Source organism: Podarcis vaucheri (assembly GCF_965113315.1).
Source record: "Podarcis vaucheri genome assembly, chromosome: 14".
NCBI classification, from domain to species: domain Eukaryota; kingdom Metazoa; phylum Chordata; class Lepidosauria; order Squamata; family Lacertidae; genus Podarcis; species Podarcis vaucheri.
This window is the reverse complement of record NC_138752.1, coordinates 18,031,851-18,048,761: the sequence shown is the minus strand read 5'-3', so window position 1 is coordinate 18,048,761 and position 16,911 is coordinate 18,031,851. Positions and strand designations below refer to the sequence as shown.

At 45.9% G+C, this 16,911-nt stretch overlaps 1 protein-coding gene across 3 annotated transcripts in view; it reads left to right on the top strand.

Moving 5' to 3' along the window:
- Positions 1-386: 386 nt before the first annotated feature.
- The window catches only part of ARNT2 (aryl hydrocarbon receptor nuclear translocator 2), a 145,801-nt gene continuing 129,276 nt past the window's right edge, over positions 387-16,911 (top strand). For 2 of the 3 annotated variants that reach the window (XM_082198476.1, XM_082198475.1), the window contains exon 1: positions 387-711. In XM_082198476.1, coding sequence (XP_082054602.1) covers positions 681-711 — 31 coding nt within the window. In that variant the 5' untranslated portion in view covers positions 387-680. Of the gene's footprint in view, positions 785-16,911 lie in introns of all 3 variants that reach the window. The other variant, XM_082198477.1, reaches the window with a different exon arrangement.

The window sequence follows — 16,911 nt, the reverse complement described above, 5'->3', positions numbered from 1 at the left end:
AAATGTATAGCAGTCTCACACAACTGTATGCATTATGTTTTCTGCATGACATACTTTTTTCTTACTAGCGGGTAAACAAAACCTCAGAAGGACTTTAGCAGTAAGTAATGACACTAAATGTATTAAACGTTACAGCGTTTAGCTTATTTTTTCATTGCGTATTAGCGGCATATGACACGCAGCGGCAGCGTGCGCCCTTGATGGAGAGGCAGAGGTACCCAAGCGAGCGGGGCTGAGGGCGCAGAGTGAGGGCAGCAGCTTCACTTGGCCAGCGCACATGTGCGGCTCCTTGGCACATGCTCACTTCGGACTGAGGTGGGCAGCGAGGGGAGGGGTGCGCGCGCGCTGAGCATGTGCAGAAGCGATTGCAAAAAAAAAAAAGGGAGAGGGGAAAAAAAGGGATTCTCATCAGATCAGACATCTTGGCTAACCGCGCGCAAGCAGCCCGCGCGCCTCGAGCTGCATTTCCCAGCCTCGCCGCGCGCGCGGATCCCCTTGCGCGGACGCCTGCCTTTGTGTGGCTGCGGGCGGGGAGGCGGCTCCGACCCGTCCCTCCCCATCTTCCTTGGGCTGCGCAGCAGAGCATCAGCCCTCCTCCTCCTCCTCCTCGGTCCACCTTATAACCAGCCCCCTCCAGCTGCCCCCAGCTCGCAATTTATCTTAGTTCTTCCAGAGACAAGATGGCAACGCCGGCGGCTGTTAATCCACCCGGTGAGTAGCTGTGGGCGCTGCTGCTGCTGCTGCTGCTCCTGCTGCTGCTGACAGAAACGCCTTGGCTCGGAAGGTACCGGTGCGATCTCGCACATACACACGCACACCGGTCACCCCGCAGGGGTGTCCCCCCACCCCGAGGGATGGCCCCCGGGGGGAAAGCGCCGCCGTGTCACCGGCCCTCACCATCTGCGCCCTTGGTTACTGCCGCCCGTTGCTGCTACTAAGGTTCCAGGCGCCTGCAGGCTTCCTCGGGAGAAAGCCCCGCTGGACTCGGTGGGGCTTGCTTCTGAGTAGGCATGCTGATGTTCCCACGGATGCATCCACAGGGGGGACATTTATAATGCTCTAGCGGAGACCCAGGCAGCAGGCAGCCCCAGAATCCTTCCTTGACATATCCAGTTCTTTTGTCTGTTCTGATTGGCCCTTTGGGTGTCATCTTCCACACAATCTGATCTCTTTCTGGAAACCTGAAGGTGAGGGAGATGGAACCCGGGATATTCAGCATGGGAAACATGTGTTCTGCCATCTGAGATAATAGGCCCATCCCCTTACGGGTGCCAACTGATAAGTTAAAAATAAATCCCAATCCTGTTCCTTCTTGTATGTGCTTGAAGTACAGGAACTTCTTAGTGCAAGGTGGAGCTTCTTAGTGCAAGGAAAGGATGAAAGTTGCCAGCTGCTAATCTCTGCAGATCATGTATCTGTAGAAGGCAGGAGAACGGGGATGCTTAAAAAGTTGGCAACTTTGCAATCCACTTCCTCCTCCATTGTTTTGGACAAAACTGATCCACAGGACTGGCGCTGAGTCCAGAACAAAATCTGTAGGAGCCAGCCTCCTGCAGCTATTGAGAAATGTAGGCACTGGCCTTTACATTTGTATGAGCCCAAAATGTTGGCCTTTTGTGATTATGTTCTGAAACCATTGACCAAAAAAACCATCTCAGACCTTCATATCCTCCTTTGATGGGAGGCAATTACTGCACTAACTTCATCAATAATTTCATGCATTTTTAGAATTCAGGAGGTTTGATGGATATGGAACCTAAATCAATTCTGCCATAACTTTATGCTTCTGTCTTCTAATAATTATTATTTTGGGGGCAGGGAGAGAGTATTTGTGATGAGTGTGTGTGTGTTTGAAAACTGTTACTGCAGTATGGGCCAGCTTTTATGCCAAATGTGTCACATGTTTTCCAAAGCTTGGATGGTGGCACTTTGGTTTTAGAAGACGATTGGACAAAGGCATGGAGGAGAAGCCTATTGGTTGACTGCTAGCCATGATGGCTGTGTATTACCTCCAGCACTGTATGCCTCTGAATGCTAGTTACTGGGTACCAGGGACGCGAGTGGCGCTCTGGTCTAAGCTACTGAGCCTCTTGGGCTTGCTGATCAGAAGGTTGGTGGTTTGAGTCCCCGCCTCGGAGTGAGCTGCTGTTGCTCTTTCCCAGCTCCTGCCAACCTAGCAGTTCGAAAGCATGCCAGTGGAAGTAGATAAATAGGTACTGCTGCGGCGGGAAGGTATACAGCATTTTCGTGAGCTCTGGCACTCATCACACTGTCCCATTGTGCCAGAAGCAGTTTAGTCATGCTGGCTACCTGACCTGGAAAGCTGTCTATGGACAAATGCCAGCTCCCTTGGCCTGAAAGCGAAATAAGCGCCTCAACCCTATAGTCACCTTTGACTAGACTTAATCATCTAGGGGTCCTTTACCTTTACCTTTTTTACTGGGGACCACAAGTGGGAAGAGAGCTGTTCTGCTCATGTCCTGCTCCCTGGTTTCCCACAGCCATCAGGTTTTGAGAACAGGATGCTTCCATTGGCCTGGTCCAGCAGCCAGCCTCTTCTGTGGTTCTTCAAAGTTTTGGTGCCTTTCAGTTCCTTGGCTATCGAGCCAGTTGGCAGCAGTGAAGCCTGGAAAATGTCACCAGCAGTTCACTCCAACTCTATGCTTCAGCATAGCCTATGTTTCCTCATGCCGTAGCCTAGGAGTGCCATTGCCTCCCTCTATCCCTGACACAGGTTGCCCATCCATATTCTATCAAGTGTCTCCTTAACATCCCCCCCCCCCTTTTCAAGCCAGAGCTGGGAAACCCTTTTCCAGCCTGAGGGCCACACTCTCTTCTATGCAACCTTTCAGGGGCCACAACCCAGTGGTAGTGGGGCTAGAAGCAAATGGGGGTGGAGCAATGGATGTACATTTGTATACCTTTGAACACAGTGTTCGAAATTAGCCAGGTGCCAGGTGCATTTTGCACCTGACTATCTGCCACTTGCAACCAAGTGAAGATACCTGGGCACCAGGATGGTACATGACATCTCTACCATCTGGAGCAGGGCTGGATTTAGGTTTGATGAGGCCCCAAGCTACTGAAGGTAATGGGGCCCTTTATATGTCCAGCTGTCCTTTGTCAACAACACATTGTTGCTATTTTTTGTGTTGGACCCAGGCTCCAATGAAGGTGCTTGCTGTGGGGGCACCTGTTCGCACCCCCTCTGAAAATTGCCCCGGAGCCATGCCCCCCACCCTGTGCTCCATCTTTGCACCCAGTTGTGAAGAATATTCTTATGTTGTGAATGGTCTGTGTCATCATTAAGAAAAAGTGGTTGGAATAGGCCAGGGGTCTGCAACCCGCGGCTCCGGAGCCGCATGTGGCTCTTTTACACCTTTGCCGCGGCTCCAGGGCAGATACTAGCGAGGGGAGGAGGCGCATTGTACGCCCCGACACTCCCCACTGTGGTGGGCACTGTACTGGCTGTGACGTCACATGGGGGCGGTGCGTGCGTTAGTCACGCACCGTCCCGACGTCACCTTCCCGCCCGCCCGCCTGCTACATTGTAAGGGGCATGTACGCTGGTCACTGCATTGAAAGGGGGCATGTACGCTGGTCACTGTTTTGAAGGGGAGTGAAGAACACACACACAAAAAGGTAACTTGTTAATTTAACATTTATTTCTATGAGGAGGAGTAATTCTGAAGGGTCAAACAAAGAAATAATAAAAAAGTGACAAAAAAGTTATTTTTTATTGATGGGTTTTGCGGCTCCCAGGTTTTTTTTCCATCGGAAATGGGTCCAAGTGGCTCTTTTTGTCTTAAAGGTTGCAGACTCCTGGAATAGGCCAATATATATGTGGACTGTCTCTAGATTAAGTGACTTTTCTTCTTTTAAGTTCTCAAGCTCTTAACCTAGCTTAAGGTTGTCATCTGAACTAGCCAGGTGTTTAACTGAAAATCAATCACAGTCAGTTCATCATTTGAAAAATAAGACTTTAGAGCTGTCTTGCCCCAAAATGGCAAATAGACATTCCGTTTTGGTGACTGTAACATTATTTAAGGAGCCCTTTGGTGACTAACTTAAACAGTGGTACCTCGGTTTAAGAACAGCCCTGTTTATGAACTATTCGGTTTACGAACTCTGTAAAACCGGAATTCGTGTCCTGGTTTGCAAACTTGGTCTAAGAACGGAAGCCAAACAGTGGAAGGGCACCAGCGATGGGAGGCCCCATTAGGGAAAGCACACCTCGGTTTAAGAATGGTTTCAGTTTAAGAACGGACTTCTGGAACGGATTAAGTTCGTAAACTGAGGTACCACTATATATCTGAGTTTCTAACACTGTTTGTACAGTAGGCTAGATTCTTCACCCACCGACCCACCCCTTTTATCCTCCATTCAGGCAAGCAAGAGGCATTATCACAGCACTATAGCCAGGAAACAGCAGGCACTACAATTCAGATTCTACTGAAACCTACATCCTTCAACTTGCCATTACATTGGCCAAAACTAATATAATTAATTATGTTGTTATTATTATTTCTTGCCACATTGTTTTTATCAGTTTTCCAAATTTTTACGAAATCAACCACAAATTGAGACACATTTTAAGTCAGTTTCCCCCAAAATTGGTTTCCCACACTTGGTTCTTGATGTGTCCAAGATTTCCTCTTGTCGCTGCCTTCAATTAATTATGTAATTGAATGGATTTCATTGGAAGGAAAACATGAAAACCATGCACAAGACAACAAAATTATTTATGGACTAAAACCACAACAGTAGTTAGCACTGACTTGCATGATTTGGGTTCCAGACTATGGGCAGTCGTGAAGATTATAGTGGTTTTTCTCTCCCATTTCTCATGAAATTCTCCCAACATCCATAGGTGTGGCCAGCTGATTATCTCCAGATGTTGTTGGAATATGACTCCCATCATCCCTGAATCTGTTGGCCATGATGGAGTCCAGTATTCTTTCCTCTGAAAGTTCAGGAACAGGCAGCCTAATTAAAGGGTCTCTAATAGAACATGGGACATGCTGTGGGTTAAACCACAGAGCCTAGGGCTTGTCAATCAGAAGGTTGGCGATTCGAATCCCTACGGCGGGGTGAGCTCCTGTTGTTCGGTCCCTGCCCCTGCCAACCTAGCAGTTTGAAAGCGCGTCAAAGTGCAAGTAGATAAATAAGTACCGCTCCAGTGGGAAGGTAAACGGCATTTCCGTGCACTGCTCTGGTTCGCCAGAAGCGGCTTCGTCATGCTGGCCACATTACCCGGAAGCTGTATGCCAGCTCCCTCGGCCAATAAAGCGAGATGAGCGCCGCAACCCCAGAGTCGGCCACAAATGGACCTAATGGTCAGGAGTCCCTTTACCTTTACCTTTTAATAGAACAAAAACCTCAACGATTTAACTCAAGTCTAGGGCTATCATTGTTGCGGTCAAATCCTCTTGAATTCCATGGAAGGACTTAGTCCTGTGTAAAAGTGAAGACTGGATTGGTCTTCAGAACTGCAATCCCAATGCTGTGTTGGGACTTACTTCTGAGTAAACACACTTAGGATCAGGCTGTTAATCAAAGACGAATCTTGGTATTCACCCATTTTATGACCCTTAAAAATCTGCCAAGGTTGAAGCGGAGCAGGTCTCTCGGCGAGGAGTTCTGTGCCATGACAATTAGTCCAAAACAGATCAGTGGCCTGGAGATCCATTTTTAATTGGAAAGCTTTAAATCTTTAATTAAAATCAATATTTGATGAAAAGATGATGAAATGGATATTTCCTAGCCTATGTTTTCATGTCTTGTTTTTTTTTGAAAGAATATTTAAAAGGTGGAATTCATTTTACCTCCATAAAAGCCAAGTGAGTAGATGCAGAAAAGCGAAACGGTGAACCGTTTTGTTTTTCCTATTCTTAACTGCAAGTAGACCTCACAAGATCAGAAATCTTGTTGTTCCAGCAGCTGATCTTTCCCCTTTTCTATGGGTTTTTAAATGAGAGTTCTCAAATTGAGTTTAGGAGCATTTTAATTTTAACCAGTTATCAAAGATTCTAAAGTTGGAAAGGACGACTCCAGAATCAGATGCTGTGATCTGGCATACAACACAAACCTACTGTATGCATGTTTACTCTGGAGTAAGTCCCACCGTGTCCAGTGGGTTTTCAGGGGAGTGGTGGATTGAACTGGGATAGTTTCACATTGTCTCTACCAATTTAGCATGTTCATTTGACTTATATTTAGAAAGCGGAACTAAACAAAAAAAGCACACCACATTAATTACCCCTGCTGTATTATATTTTTCTTTCCCAGTGGCCAAAATAGTTGTGCGAAATACATGGCTGTGATTGAAAAATAAAATACATTTATAGTACAATCTTATGCATGTTGGCTACTGAGAAGTAAGTCCCACTGAGTCACTTTACTTAGGTTGCAGCCTTTGTTGTTTAGTCGTTTAGTCGTGTCCGACTCTTCGTGACCCCATGGACCAGAGCACGCCAGGCACTTCTGTCCTCCACTGCCTCCCGCAGTTTGATCAAACTCATGCTGGTAGCTTCAAGAACACCATCCAACCATCTCATTCTCTGTCGTCCCCTTCTCCTTGTGCCCTCCATCTTTCCCAACATCAGGGTCTTTTCCAGGGAGTCTTCTCTTCTCATGAGGTGGCCAAAGTATTGGAGCCTCAGCTTCACGATCTGTCCTTCCAGTGAGCGCTCAGGGCTGATTTCCTTCAGAATGGAGAGGTTTGATCTTCTTGCAGTCCATGGGACTCTCAAGAGTCTCCTCCAGCACCATAATTCAAAAGCATCAATTCTTCGGCGATCAGCCTTCTTATGGTCCAGCTCTCACTTCCATACATCACTACTGGGAAAACCATGGCTTTTACTATACGGACCTTTGTTGGCAAGGTGATGTCTCTGCTTTTTAAGATGTTGTCTAGGTTTGCCATCGCCTTTCTCCCAAGGAGCAGGCGTCTTTTAATTTCGTGACTGCTGTCACCATCTGCACTGATCATGGAGCCCAAGAAAGTAAAATCTCTCACTGCCTCCATTTCTTCCCCTTCTATTTGCCAGGAAGTGATGGGCCCAGTGGCCATGATTTTCGTTTTTTTGATGTTGAGCTTCATCAAAGCTTAAGGTTGCAGCCTTAGCGTGGTTTAAATGTTTTATACTGAAACAAATTCAAAACCCTACTTGGAAATTTATTTTGATTGGAATGATTCTTAAAATATGTAAAGACTTTCCAACTTAATAACACAAATTTCCCTTGCTCAGATTTTAAGGGGTGAAAGGCCATGAAAGCTGATAACATACTAATTTTAGGGACTTCCTAGGGATAGGAAGGACGTGGGTGGTGCTGTGTTCTAAACCACAGAGCCTAGGGCTTGCCAATCAGAAGGTCGGTGGTTCAAATCCCTGCGACGGGGTGAGCTCCTGTTTCTCAGTCCCTGCTCCTGCCAACCTAGCAGTTCGAAAGCACCTCAAAGAGCAAGTAGATAAATAGGTACCACTCAGGTGGTAAGGTAAACACTGTTTCCGTGCACTGCTCTGGTTCGCCAGAAGCGGCTTAGTCATGCTGGCCACATGACCCGGAAGCTGTACGCCAGCTCCCTCGGCCAACAAAATGAGATGAGCGCCGCAACCCCAGAGTCGTTCGCGACTGGACCTAATGGTCAGGGGTCCCTTTACCTTTCCCTCTAGGGATAGGAAAACTGAATAATTATAGATTTGATTACGATTGCATCCATTGTTTTATCAATTAATTTAATGAAATGATTAATGCATTTCTAAAAAATGGAATTCATGTAGGTTCAACAGTCTTTTGCGATGCTGAGCTTGTGTGGTTGTGAAACTTGCATGTAAGGCATGGTTTGTATGTGTGACCCCGCAGTTTGATCTCTCATGTTTAGTGATCGGGAAGGGATCACAAATTTTTACAGCGTTTCTATCTCTGCTTTCCCCTTTTTGAACCAGAACAGTTGAAGTCTTGGGTACAATAGACATTTCTTCATCTCCAAGTTATGCTGAAGTTGGTAATAAAATTTTAAAGTGTGTAGGAAGCCTAAATATGTGTTCTTGTAAAGACTGAGATTTCTCTCTCATTAAATTAAGGGTGAGACATGAAATGAAAGACAGGTTTAATGCAGCCTACACAAAAAACTCATGAAGGTGTGGCTGTTTTTTCAAGAAATTGTGCAACCATTTGAATTTTCTCTGGGTTCTGTGGTTCAATAAAATTTTGTTCAGGCCATAATTCCTCTCAATTTGAGAGTCACGTTTTGGGAATTAAGCAAAATGTGATGGGTTGCAAATGGCAATCTAAGGTGCAAGCCTACACATGTCTACTCAGAAGTAAGCCCCACTGAGTTCAACAGAACTTACTCTCATGTATGTGTGTAGGATTCCAGCCTTAGGGTTGGATCCCCCATTGTTAATTCTGCTCAGAGTAGAGCCATTGAAATTAACGGATGTAAGTCAGCCATGCTCATTCATTTCAGCAGGTCTACTTTGAGTAGGACTAAGATTGGCTACCATCTTTTGTATCTTCCTTGGTCTTATGCATGGGTAGGCAAACTAAGGCCCGGGGGCTGGATCTGGCTCAATCGCCTTCTAAATCCGGCCCGCAGATGGTCCGGGAATCAGCGTGCTTTTACTTGGGTAGAATGTGCCCTTTTATTTAAAATGCATCTCTGGGTTATTTGTGGGGCCTGCCTGGTGTTTTTACATGAGTAGAATGTATGCTTTTATTTAAAATGCATCTCTAGGTTATTTGTGGAGCATAAGAATTCGTTCACCCCCCCCAATATAGTCCAGCCCCCCACAAGGTCTGAGGGACAGTGGACTGGCCCCCTGCTGAAAGTTTGCTGACCCCTGTTATGAAACAAGAAACATGGGGTTGTAGTCAGTCCTACTCAGAGTAGACCCATTGGAACTAATGGATGCAGCTAACTTAGCTCTGTTATGTTCAGTTGGTCTGCTCCAAGTAAGACTTATTTGGCTACAACTCAGAGCAATAAAAAGTGAGATATTATACCTGTTAGGCTTCTAGGTGCATTTTTGGGCTACATAGGACTGTTATTTGGGCATAAGGGTCGGGCCAGGGTACCCCCCCAAGGACCACATGTGGCCTCCAGCCTCATTTCATGTGGCCCTTGGCCTAATACCAAAAGCTCTTTGCAAGTAGTTGGTTTAGGTCTGTTAAGAATGAATGGGTAAGGCTTGTAGCTCAGTGGAAGAGTATCTGCTTTGGCTGCAGAAGGTTCCTGGTTCAATTCTCAGGATCTCCTGATAGGGTTGGGGGGAAGACCCTAATCTGGAATCCTGGAAAGCTGCTAACAGTCAGAGTAGACAATACTGAGTTATATGGACCAATGGTCTGACTTGGTAGTGGGAAGCTTCCTATGATTCTGGGTAGCTTGGGAGGAACAGTTTGGCACCATCCCAAATGACATCGCCTTCCCCAAATTTAAGACCCAACTCATCAGAACTTGCTATGTCTTACATGTTTGATTTCAATATATGTTTATATATCAGTCTTCAATCATGCTTCTGTTACTGTCCACACCCAATGGTAGGATACTTTAAACTGATGTCTTTTGTACTGAATATAACCAAGGAAGTATTATGAAAGGCACTTATTAGCTGATTTTCCAAGGTTTAAGGAGTGAATAGTTTAAAACAGAACTTTAAAAATGCTGAAAATGCCGGTTTAACAGCACCAGGAACACCCAAATATACTAAGCAGCCAAGCCAAAAGCTACTGTTTTGCTGTTTTGTTTCTAATTATTTACTTGCATTTATCCTGTATTCTGTCAACCACCCTGAGATCTTATGAGGAAGGGTGGTGTATAAAACTAATAAATTAAATTAACTTAAAATAATTACAGTGGTACCTCGGGTTAAGAACTTAATGCGTTCTGGAGGTCTGTTCTTAACCTGAAACTGTTCTTAACCTGAGGTACCACTTTAGCTAATGGGGCCTCCCACTGCCACTACGCCACTGCCGCATGATTTCTCTTCTCATCCTGAAGCAAAGTTCTTAACCCAAGGTACTATTTCTGGGTTAGCGGAGTCTGTAACCTGAAGCGTATGTAACCTGAAGCGTCTGTAACCCGAGGTACCACTGTACATGGAGCCTAGGTCAACTTTCATGAAGTCTAGGACCGGCCTTAGAACCTAGGTATGCTCACCTTTAGAAGACAACATGGCCCTTCCAGAAGCAGGTCAAACCATTCTTCACTTAATTAGGCTTTTTTAGAATTTGTTAGCACAAATTCTCTGCTGTTCCTGGTTTTGTGTTTTGCACACCTTAGCTCAGTGGTAGAGCACTTGCATTGTGTGCAGAAGGTACCAGATTTGATTCCTGGCACCTCCAGGAGGAACTGGGAATGTCCACTGCTGGAAACCCTAAAGTACTGCTGTTGGCCAGTGTGGACAATAGTGAACTAGATGGACCCAGTTGTCTGACTTGGAATAAGGCAGCTTCCTATGTTCCTATTCGATTTTGTCAGAATGTTGTCGGAAAATATTCTGCTGTGTTTCCAGAGGCCATTGTTGCAGTTTCATATTGAAAGGCAGTACAGTGGTACCTCGGGTTAAGTACTTAATTTGTTCCGGTGGTCCGTTCTTAACCTGAAACTGTTCTTAACCTGAAGCACAACTTTAGCTAATGGGGCCTCCTGCTGCTGCTGCGCTGCCGGAGCACAATTTCTGTTCTCATCCTGAAGCAAAGTTCTTAAGCTGAAGCACTATTTCTGGGATAGCGGAGTCTGTAACCAGAAGCGTATGTAACCTGAAGCGTGTGTAACCTGAGGTACCACTGTATGAGAATCTTCTTAGTTAAAAAATTATTAGGAGCAGTTGGATGAGACCTGCCATGTCTCATCTAGGAATCACAGTTTCCACCTCCACATGGGATTGTCCGCAAGGAGCTCAAATACGGATTTATTGTATTGCTGTTGTTGTAGCGTTGTGACTTGGCTTTTAGCACAAACCATCCAACACCATCCCGAAATCCACTGAACTTTGTCCTTGGAGCTCAAGCAGGGTGCTCTGTCAAGTGAAATATGAGCTGCGTTGCGGCTCAGTTGCGAGTAAAAAGACTTGCCAGTTTGCGAAATAATATTTTTGCTGAGATCTTGCCAACTTAGCATGAGCAAGTGAAGAGGCTGTGAACAGAAATATTTTCTGCCTAGGAACTTCATAACTGCCCGTGTGTGTGTGTGTGTGTGTGTGTGTGTGTGTTGAGTCCAGCCATGCGTTACTCCAAGTCATCCAGTGATAAAGCTTTTAATTTTAAAACTGTCAGCAAAACCATAACTTGTGATAAAGGGCAGCAATTTCTACTGACATTTTTGATTTACAGGGTAGGAGAGTGAAGTTGGGGGGGGGGGGTTACAGCTTTTTCCTTTAAAAAAAAAAGGAGACACAGACTCCAGAACCTTCTTGATGCATGCCCATTTTTAGAGCTTTATAGCCGCTGAGAGCGATTCTTAAATCTGGGCGTATAATTTTTATTACAGAGGCCTAAATTAGGCTCAGTTTTTGAGGAGCAGTGCAGACGTTATGGTGATTCCTTAACCATGTTTGAATAGCCTGCAAAAAATGGCCTTGTGGGGTAAGGCCCACTGGACTGTATGTCTGAGTAAACCCGTAGCAAAATTGTACCGCATGTCAAAATTATGCCACTAATTTAGACAGTTGTTTTAAGGTGGCAGATTTTTGCCATAATATATATACTTACGTATCTTACATTTATAGCCCATATTTCTTCCATCAAGGAACCCAAGGCAGCATATGTTGATCTTATCACAGAATCATAGAATTGTAGAGTTGGAAATGACCACAAGGGTCATCTAGTCCAACCCCCTTTTCACCCAGTGCTGGACTCGAACCCACAACCCCGAGATTAAGAGTCTCACACACTGCCAACTGAGCTGTAGGTTTGCACAGCAGGGTTTATTGTGCTTTAAAATGAGGCGCCGGTACTCTGAATCAATGTGCTGTGTTTTCCTCATGTGTTAGGATGTATACATTTGCCTTTTTTACAAAATTATGAAAACCATTTTTATTTTTAAAAAGAAGTGCAATAGTTGGTGCAATAGTAAATCACCCACCCCAACCCCCAGGAAAATGGAAGGCCTCTGAGTTCAGATACAAGGATATTGTGGGTCTTATTAATCCTTGGGAAACATAGAGGCTTTTCTCCATTCTTTCAACTTTTGCCCAGTTCTGCAGTGCTACATTACTTTTTCTTGCCTCTCTTTTTCTCTGTTCCCATTTCCTTTTTTCCTGCAGTTCTCCTTTGCTACAATCTCCTTGCTGTTTCCTTTCTCCAACTTTCTCCCTGCCTTTTCGCTCAATTTCTAACCCCCCCCCCCCGCACTGCTCCTTATCCAAAGCCTTTTACAGCTACTGTAGCTACCTGCCAGAATTTCTTGCAGGGATTGCAGCGCCAAGCTCAGCAGTCTTCTCTCTTCTCTGTTACCATTGTTTAAATATAAATGAATGCTTGCCTTGTACTACAGGCCCTCTGGAGTGCTTAAACAGCACTTAAGGAAGTCCCAGTTCTGATCAGCGGGGAGAGACTGCCAGCCAGCTTTCTCCCAAGGGGAAGGAGAAAGTTGTTCCTGAACACCAACTTCTCTCACCCCCTCCTTTTGAAATAGATGACATATGTGCAAAGCTTTTATTAACTGTTGGCCCAAGATCAGGAAAGGCCTCCCAGCTTAGATTTGCACTCCTCAGATGTATTTATTTGCTTATTTTCTTACATTTCTATCTCACTTTTTCCTCTAAGGCAGTACAGTCACAGGTAAAGGGACCCCTGACCATTAGGTCCAGTGGTGACCGACTCTGGGGTTGCAGTGCTCATCTCGCTTTATTGGCTGAGGGAGCCGGCGTACAGCTTCCGGGTCATGTGGCCAGCATGACTAAGCCGCTTCTGGCGAACCAGAGCAGTGCATGGAAACGCCGTTTACCTTCCCGCTATAGCAGTACTTATTTATCTACTTGCACTTTGCGTGCTTTCAAACTGCTAGGTAGGCAGGAGCAGGGACCGAGCAACGGGAGCTCACCCCGTCACGGGGATTCGAACCGCCAACCTTCTGATCGGCAAGTCCTAGGCTCTGTGGTTCCCGCTCCGGCGGGAAGGTAAACGGCGTTTCCGTGCGGTGCTCTGGTTCGTCAGAAGCGGCTTCGTCATGCTGGCCACATGACCCGGAAGCTGTACGCCGGCTCCCTCGACCAATAAAGCAAGATGAGCGCCGCAACCCCAGAGTCGGTCAAGACTGGACCTAATGGTCAGGGGTCCCTTTACCTTATTCCTCTTACAGAGCTGCAGTTCCCTGAGTGCTTTAAGAATCAATCCCTCTTCCCCAGGAACTCGGGGAACAGGGATCTCCTAAGAAGTCTCAGCACCCTTAAAAAACTACATTTCCCAGGTTTCTTCTGAGGGAAGCCATGAGTATTACAGAGGTATCATAGTATGTTAAATGTATAGTGCAGATGTGATCCATGTTTTTTTTGGGGGAGAATCATAATTTTGCTTAAGAACATGCCGCAGGGTTCTGCAGACTATCCACCTGACATTCAGTGCCCCAGGCACTGACATCACTTATTCCACTAAAACCAGCAGAGAGGAGGAAATGTTTAATTACTTGGTTTCCTAGCAGACGCTTTGAAACATTTATGGTGTCCCTCCCTTGGTGCTCAGAGTGGCACACTATTTAACAACTTTCTTTGTACCATTGTTTTTAATTAAATATTCTAGCTTGACTTTTTATTTTTATTATTCGTTGTTGCTGCTGCTGCTTCTGGTTTAACTGCTCTGCTTCCTCCCAGCCCAGTCGTAGGTATATTGGCTCAAAAAACATCTTGCTGGGTTCAATGGAGCTTATTCCATCCCATCTTAGTTCCTGTAGAGCTGGAGACTCGGGGTGTTTGCTTTCATTTAGGCTTGATTTGAAGAGGCGGTTTCTCACTGTTGGAAAGATGAGGTCCTGAAATCTTTTCCTCACGACAATCGGTAGAGCAAAAAACCCCGCAAAGATAACCTGTTTGCCTTTTTGGTCTGTTTAGAGCGTGGGTGGGAGGACAAATGGAAGGTTGGGATCTACTCATAGATCTCTGGGTGATTTGCAGTAGATCAGCAGGGGCTCCTGGCTCCCATTTGTCTAAGGAAGCAACAGGTGGGTCTCCAAATGCAAGTGTACATGTGTAGCTTCCAGGTAGACCAGGCATGGCTAACCTGCGGCCCTCCAGATGTTTCTAGAAGAAAAGAGCAAGAGAGACGGTCAAGGGACAGCACCACAGGGCCAATGGTCAATATCAGGAAGGAAGGAAGGAAGGAAGGAAGGAAGGAAGGTTAGACAAAGGCAACATTGAGGTCTGCTCATGCTTGGCTTTCTCCTTCCACCACATGGGCCTTTGGCCATCACATGCTCAGTGGGAAGGAAGACGAGAGCAAGGGAGGCAGGCAGTGACAACATGGAGGCCTGGTCCAGTCAGGTTCTTCCCCACCTCAGTTCCAGTGCTAACTGTCACCATCTGCCCTGTTGGAAGGAAAAAGAGAGCAATGGATGTGGGCAAAGGCAGCATAGATGCAGACAGACAGACAGACAGACAGACAGACAGACAGACAGACAGACAATGTGTGTCCCAGGGCCAATTTTACATTTTATATCATGCATTTGTTTTAGTACAGTGGTGCCCCGCAAGATGAATGCCTCGCAAGACAGAAAACTCGCTAGACGAAAGAGTTTTCCGTTTTGGAGGTGCTTCGCAAAACGAATTTCCTATGGGCTTGCTTCGCAAGACTACAATGTCTTGCGAGTTCCTGCTGGTTTTTCCCCCTCCCCCCTTTTTCTAAGCCGCTAAGCCGCTTATCAGCTGATCCGATCAGCAGATAAGCCGCTAAAAGCGCTAATCCTTCAATGTGCTTGCTTCGCAAGACGAAAAAACCGCTAGACGAAGAGAATCACAGAACGGATTCTTTTCGTCTTGCGAGGCACCACTGTACCTTAAAATCAGAAAGGCAATCTATAAATGCAATAAAATAAATGAAATGACCACCTAGTTGGCCATGCTAGCTGAGGATGATGGGAGTTGTCGTCCATCAACATTCAGGGGAACAGGGGTGGCGCTGCGGTCTAAACAACTGAGCCTCTTGGGCTTGCCGATCAGAAGGTCGGCGGTTCGGATCCCCACGACGGAGTGAGCTCCCATTGCTCTGTCCCAGCTCCTGCCAACATAGCAGTTCGAAGCAAGTAGATAAATAGGTACTGCTGTGGCGGGAGGGTAAATGGCATTTTCCGTGTGCTCTGGTTTCCGTCACTGTGTTCCGTTGTGCTAGAAGTGGTTTAGTCATGCTGGCCACGACCTGGAAAGCTGTCTGTGGACAAATGCTGGCTCCCTCTGCCTGAAAGCGAGACGAACACTGCAACCCCATAGTCGCCGTCCAGGTTGTTTTTTTCAATCTTTTTTTACCTTACAGGTTAGCTTTTCCTGCTATAGACATCCAGCTGTGCAGGAGTCAGTCAGGGTTAGGGCTCACTGCCATGATGAAACTCTTCCTTCCACTCTCTCCTGCTACGCATTTGGTGTGCGTCGTCTGGACGTCTGCATAGGGCTATAGGGTTGAGTCCCTTTCCCAGCTCAGCAACGTGGTATGTTGCAGTAATTTTCTTCAGTTAGATAGTCCAGCCTGACGCTCTTTTCATCTAGCCTAGTATTGTATACTCTTGACTGACAGTGGCTCTCTAGGGTTTCAGGCAAGGAAAAGTTTTTCCTGCCTGACTTTTAACTCAGGTATTGAACTTGGGTCCTTCTGCATGCAAAAACAATAACAACACAAAAAACCCCAACATGCTCAGCCATGGCATTATAGAGCCAGTGTGGTGTAGTGGTTAAGACCACTAGACTTGTAATCTGGTGAACCGGGTTCACATCCCCGCTCCTCCACATGCAGCTGCTGGGTGACCTTGGGCCAGTCACACTTCTCTGAAGTCTCTCAGCCCCACTCACCTCACAGAGTGTTTGTTGTGGGGGAGGAAGGGAAGGAGAATGTTAGCTGCTTTGAGACTCCTTAGGGTAGTGATAAAGCGGGATATCAAATCCAAACTCCTCCTCTTCTTCTTCTTTTCCACATGCTTTTACTTGTGACCAATCACTATGGCCATTTAGCCACTGGAAAATGGTTCCAGATCACACAGTAGAAGGAGCACCTGCCTGCTACAGACTAATGGCCCCCTCACATTTTGTGGGTTTTTTTGTGTGGACACGAGCCAGGATTAATTCTGTTTTCTGTTAGATTCTCATTTAGGATTCCAGAACCATTATAGGCGATGCTAATGTGAGAGCGCTCCTCAATTCCTGGAGAAAGTTGGTTGACCTTAAAAGCACTGCTGACTATGAATAACTTGGTTCAGTTTGCGAAAATGCTTTTACCTCTCTGTTTTGTGGATACATCACTCATGTAACAGTAAACACCGAAGTCAGCAGATAGGGTTTGACCCTTGAGGCAAAGTTTGTTACCTCACAGATAGTCAGTAGCCATGAAGGCTACTCTTGCAAAAAGAAGAAAAACCAATCCTAGACCTCCTTGCCCCGAAATGTTGACTGGTATGTTAGGCTGAGGTGGAATTCAAGACAGAACTAAAATAATAGCATCCAAATGTGTTTCAAGCTTGTGTCAAATAATGTTTTGTTTTTATAATGGGTGGTATTCAGGGCTAGTTTTACTCAGAATATGCCCATTAAAGTGAATGGACGTGGTCAATTTACAGTGGTGCCTCGCAAGACGAAAAGAATCCGTTCTGTGATTCTCTTCGTCTAGCGGTTTTTTTGTCTTGCGAAGCAAGCCCATTGACGGATTAGCGCTATTAGCGGCTTTTAGCAGCTTATCTGCTGATTGGATCAGCTGATAAACGGCTTAGCG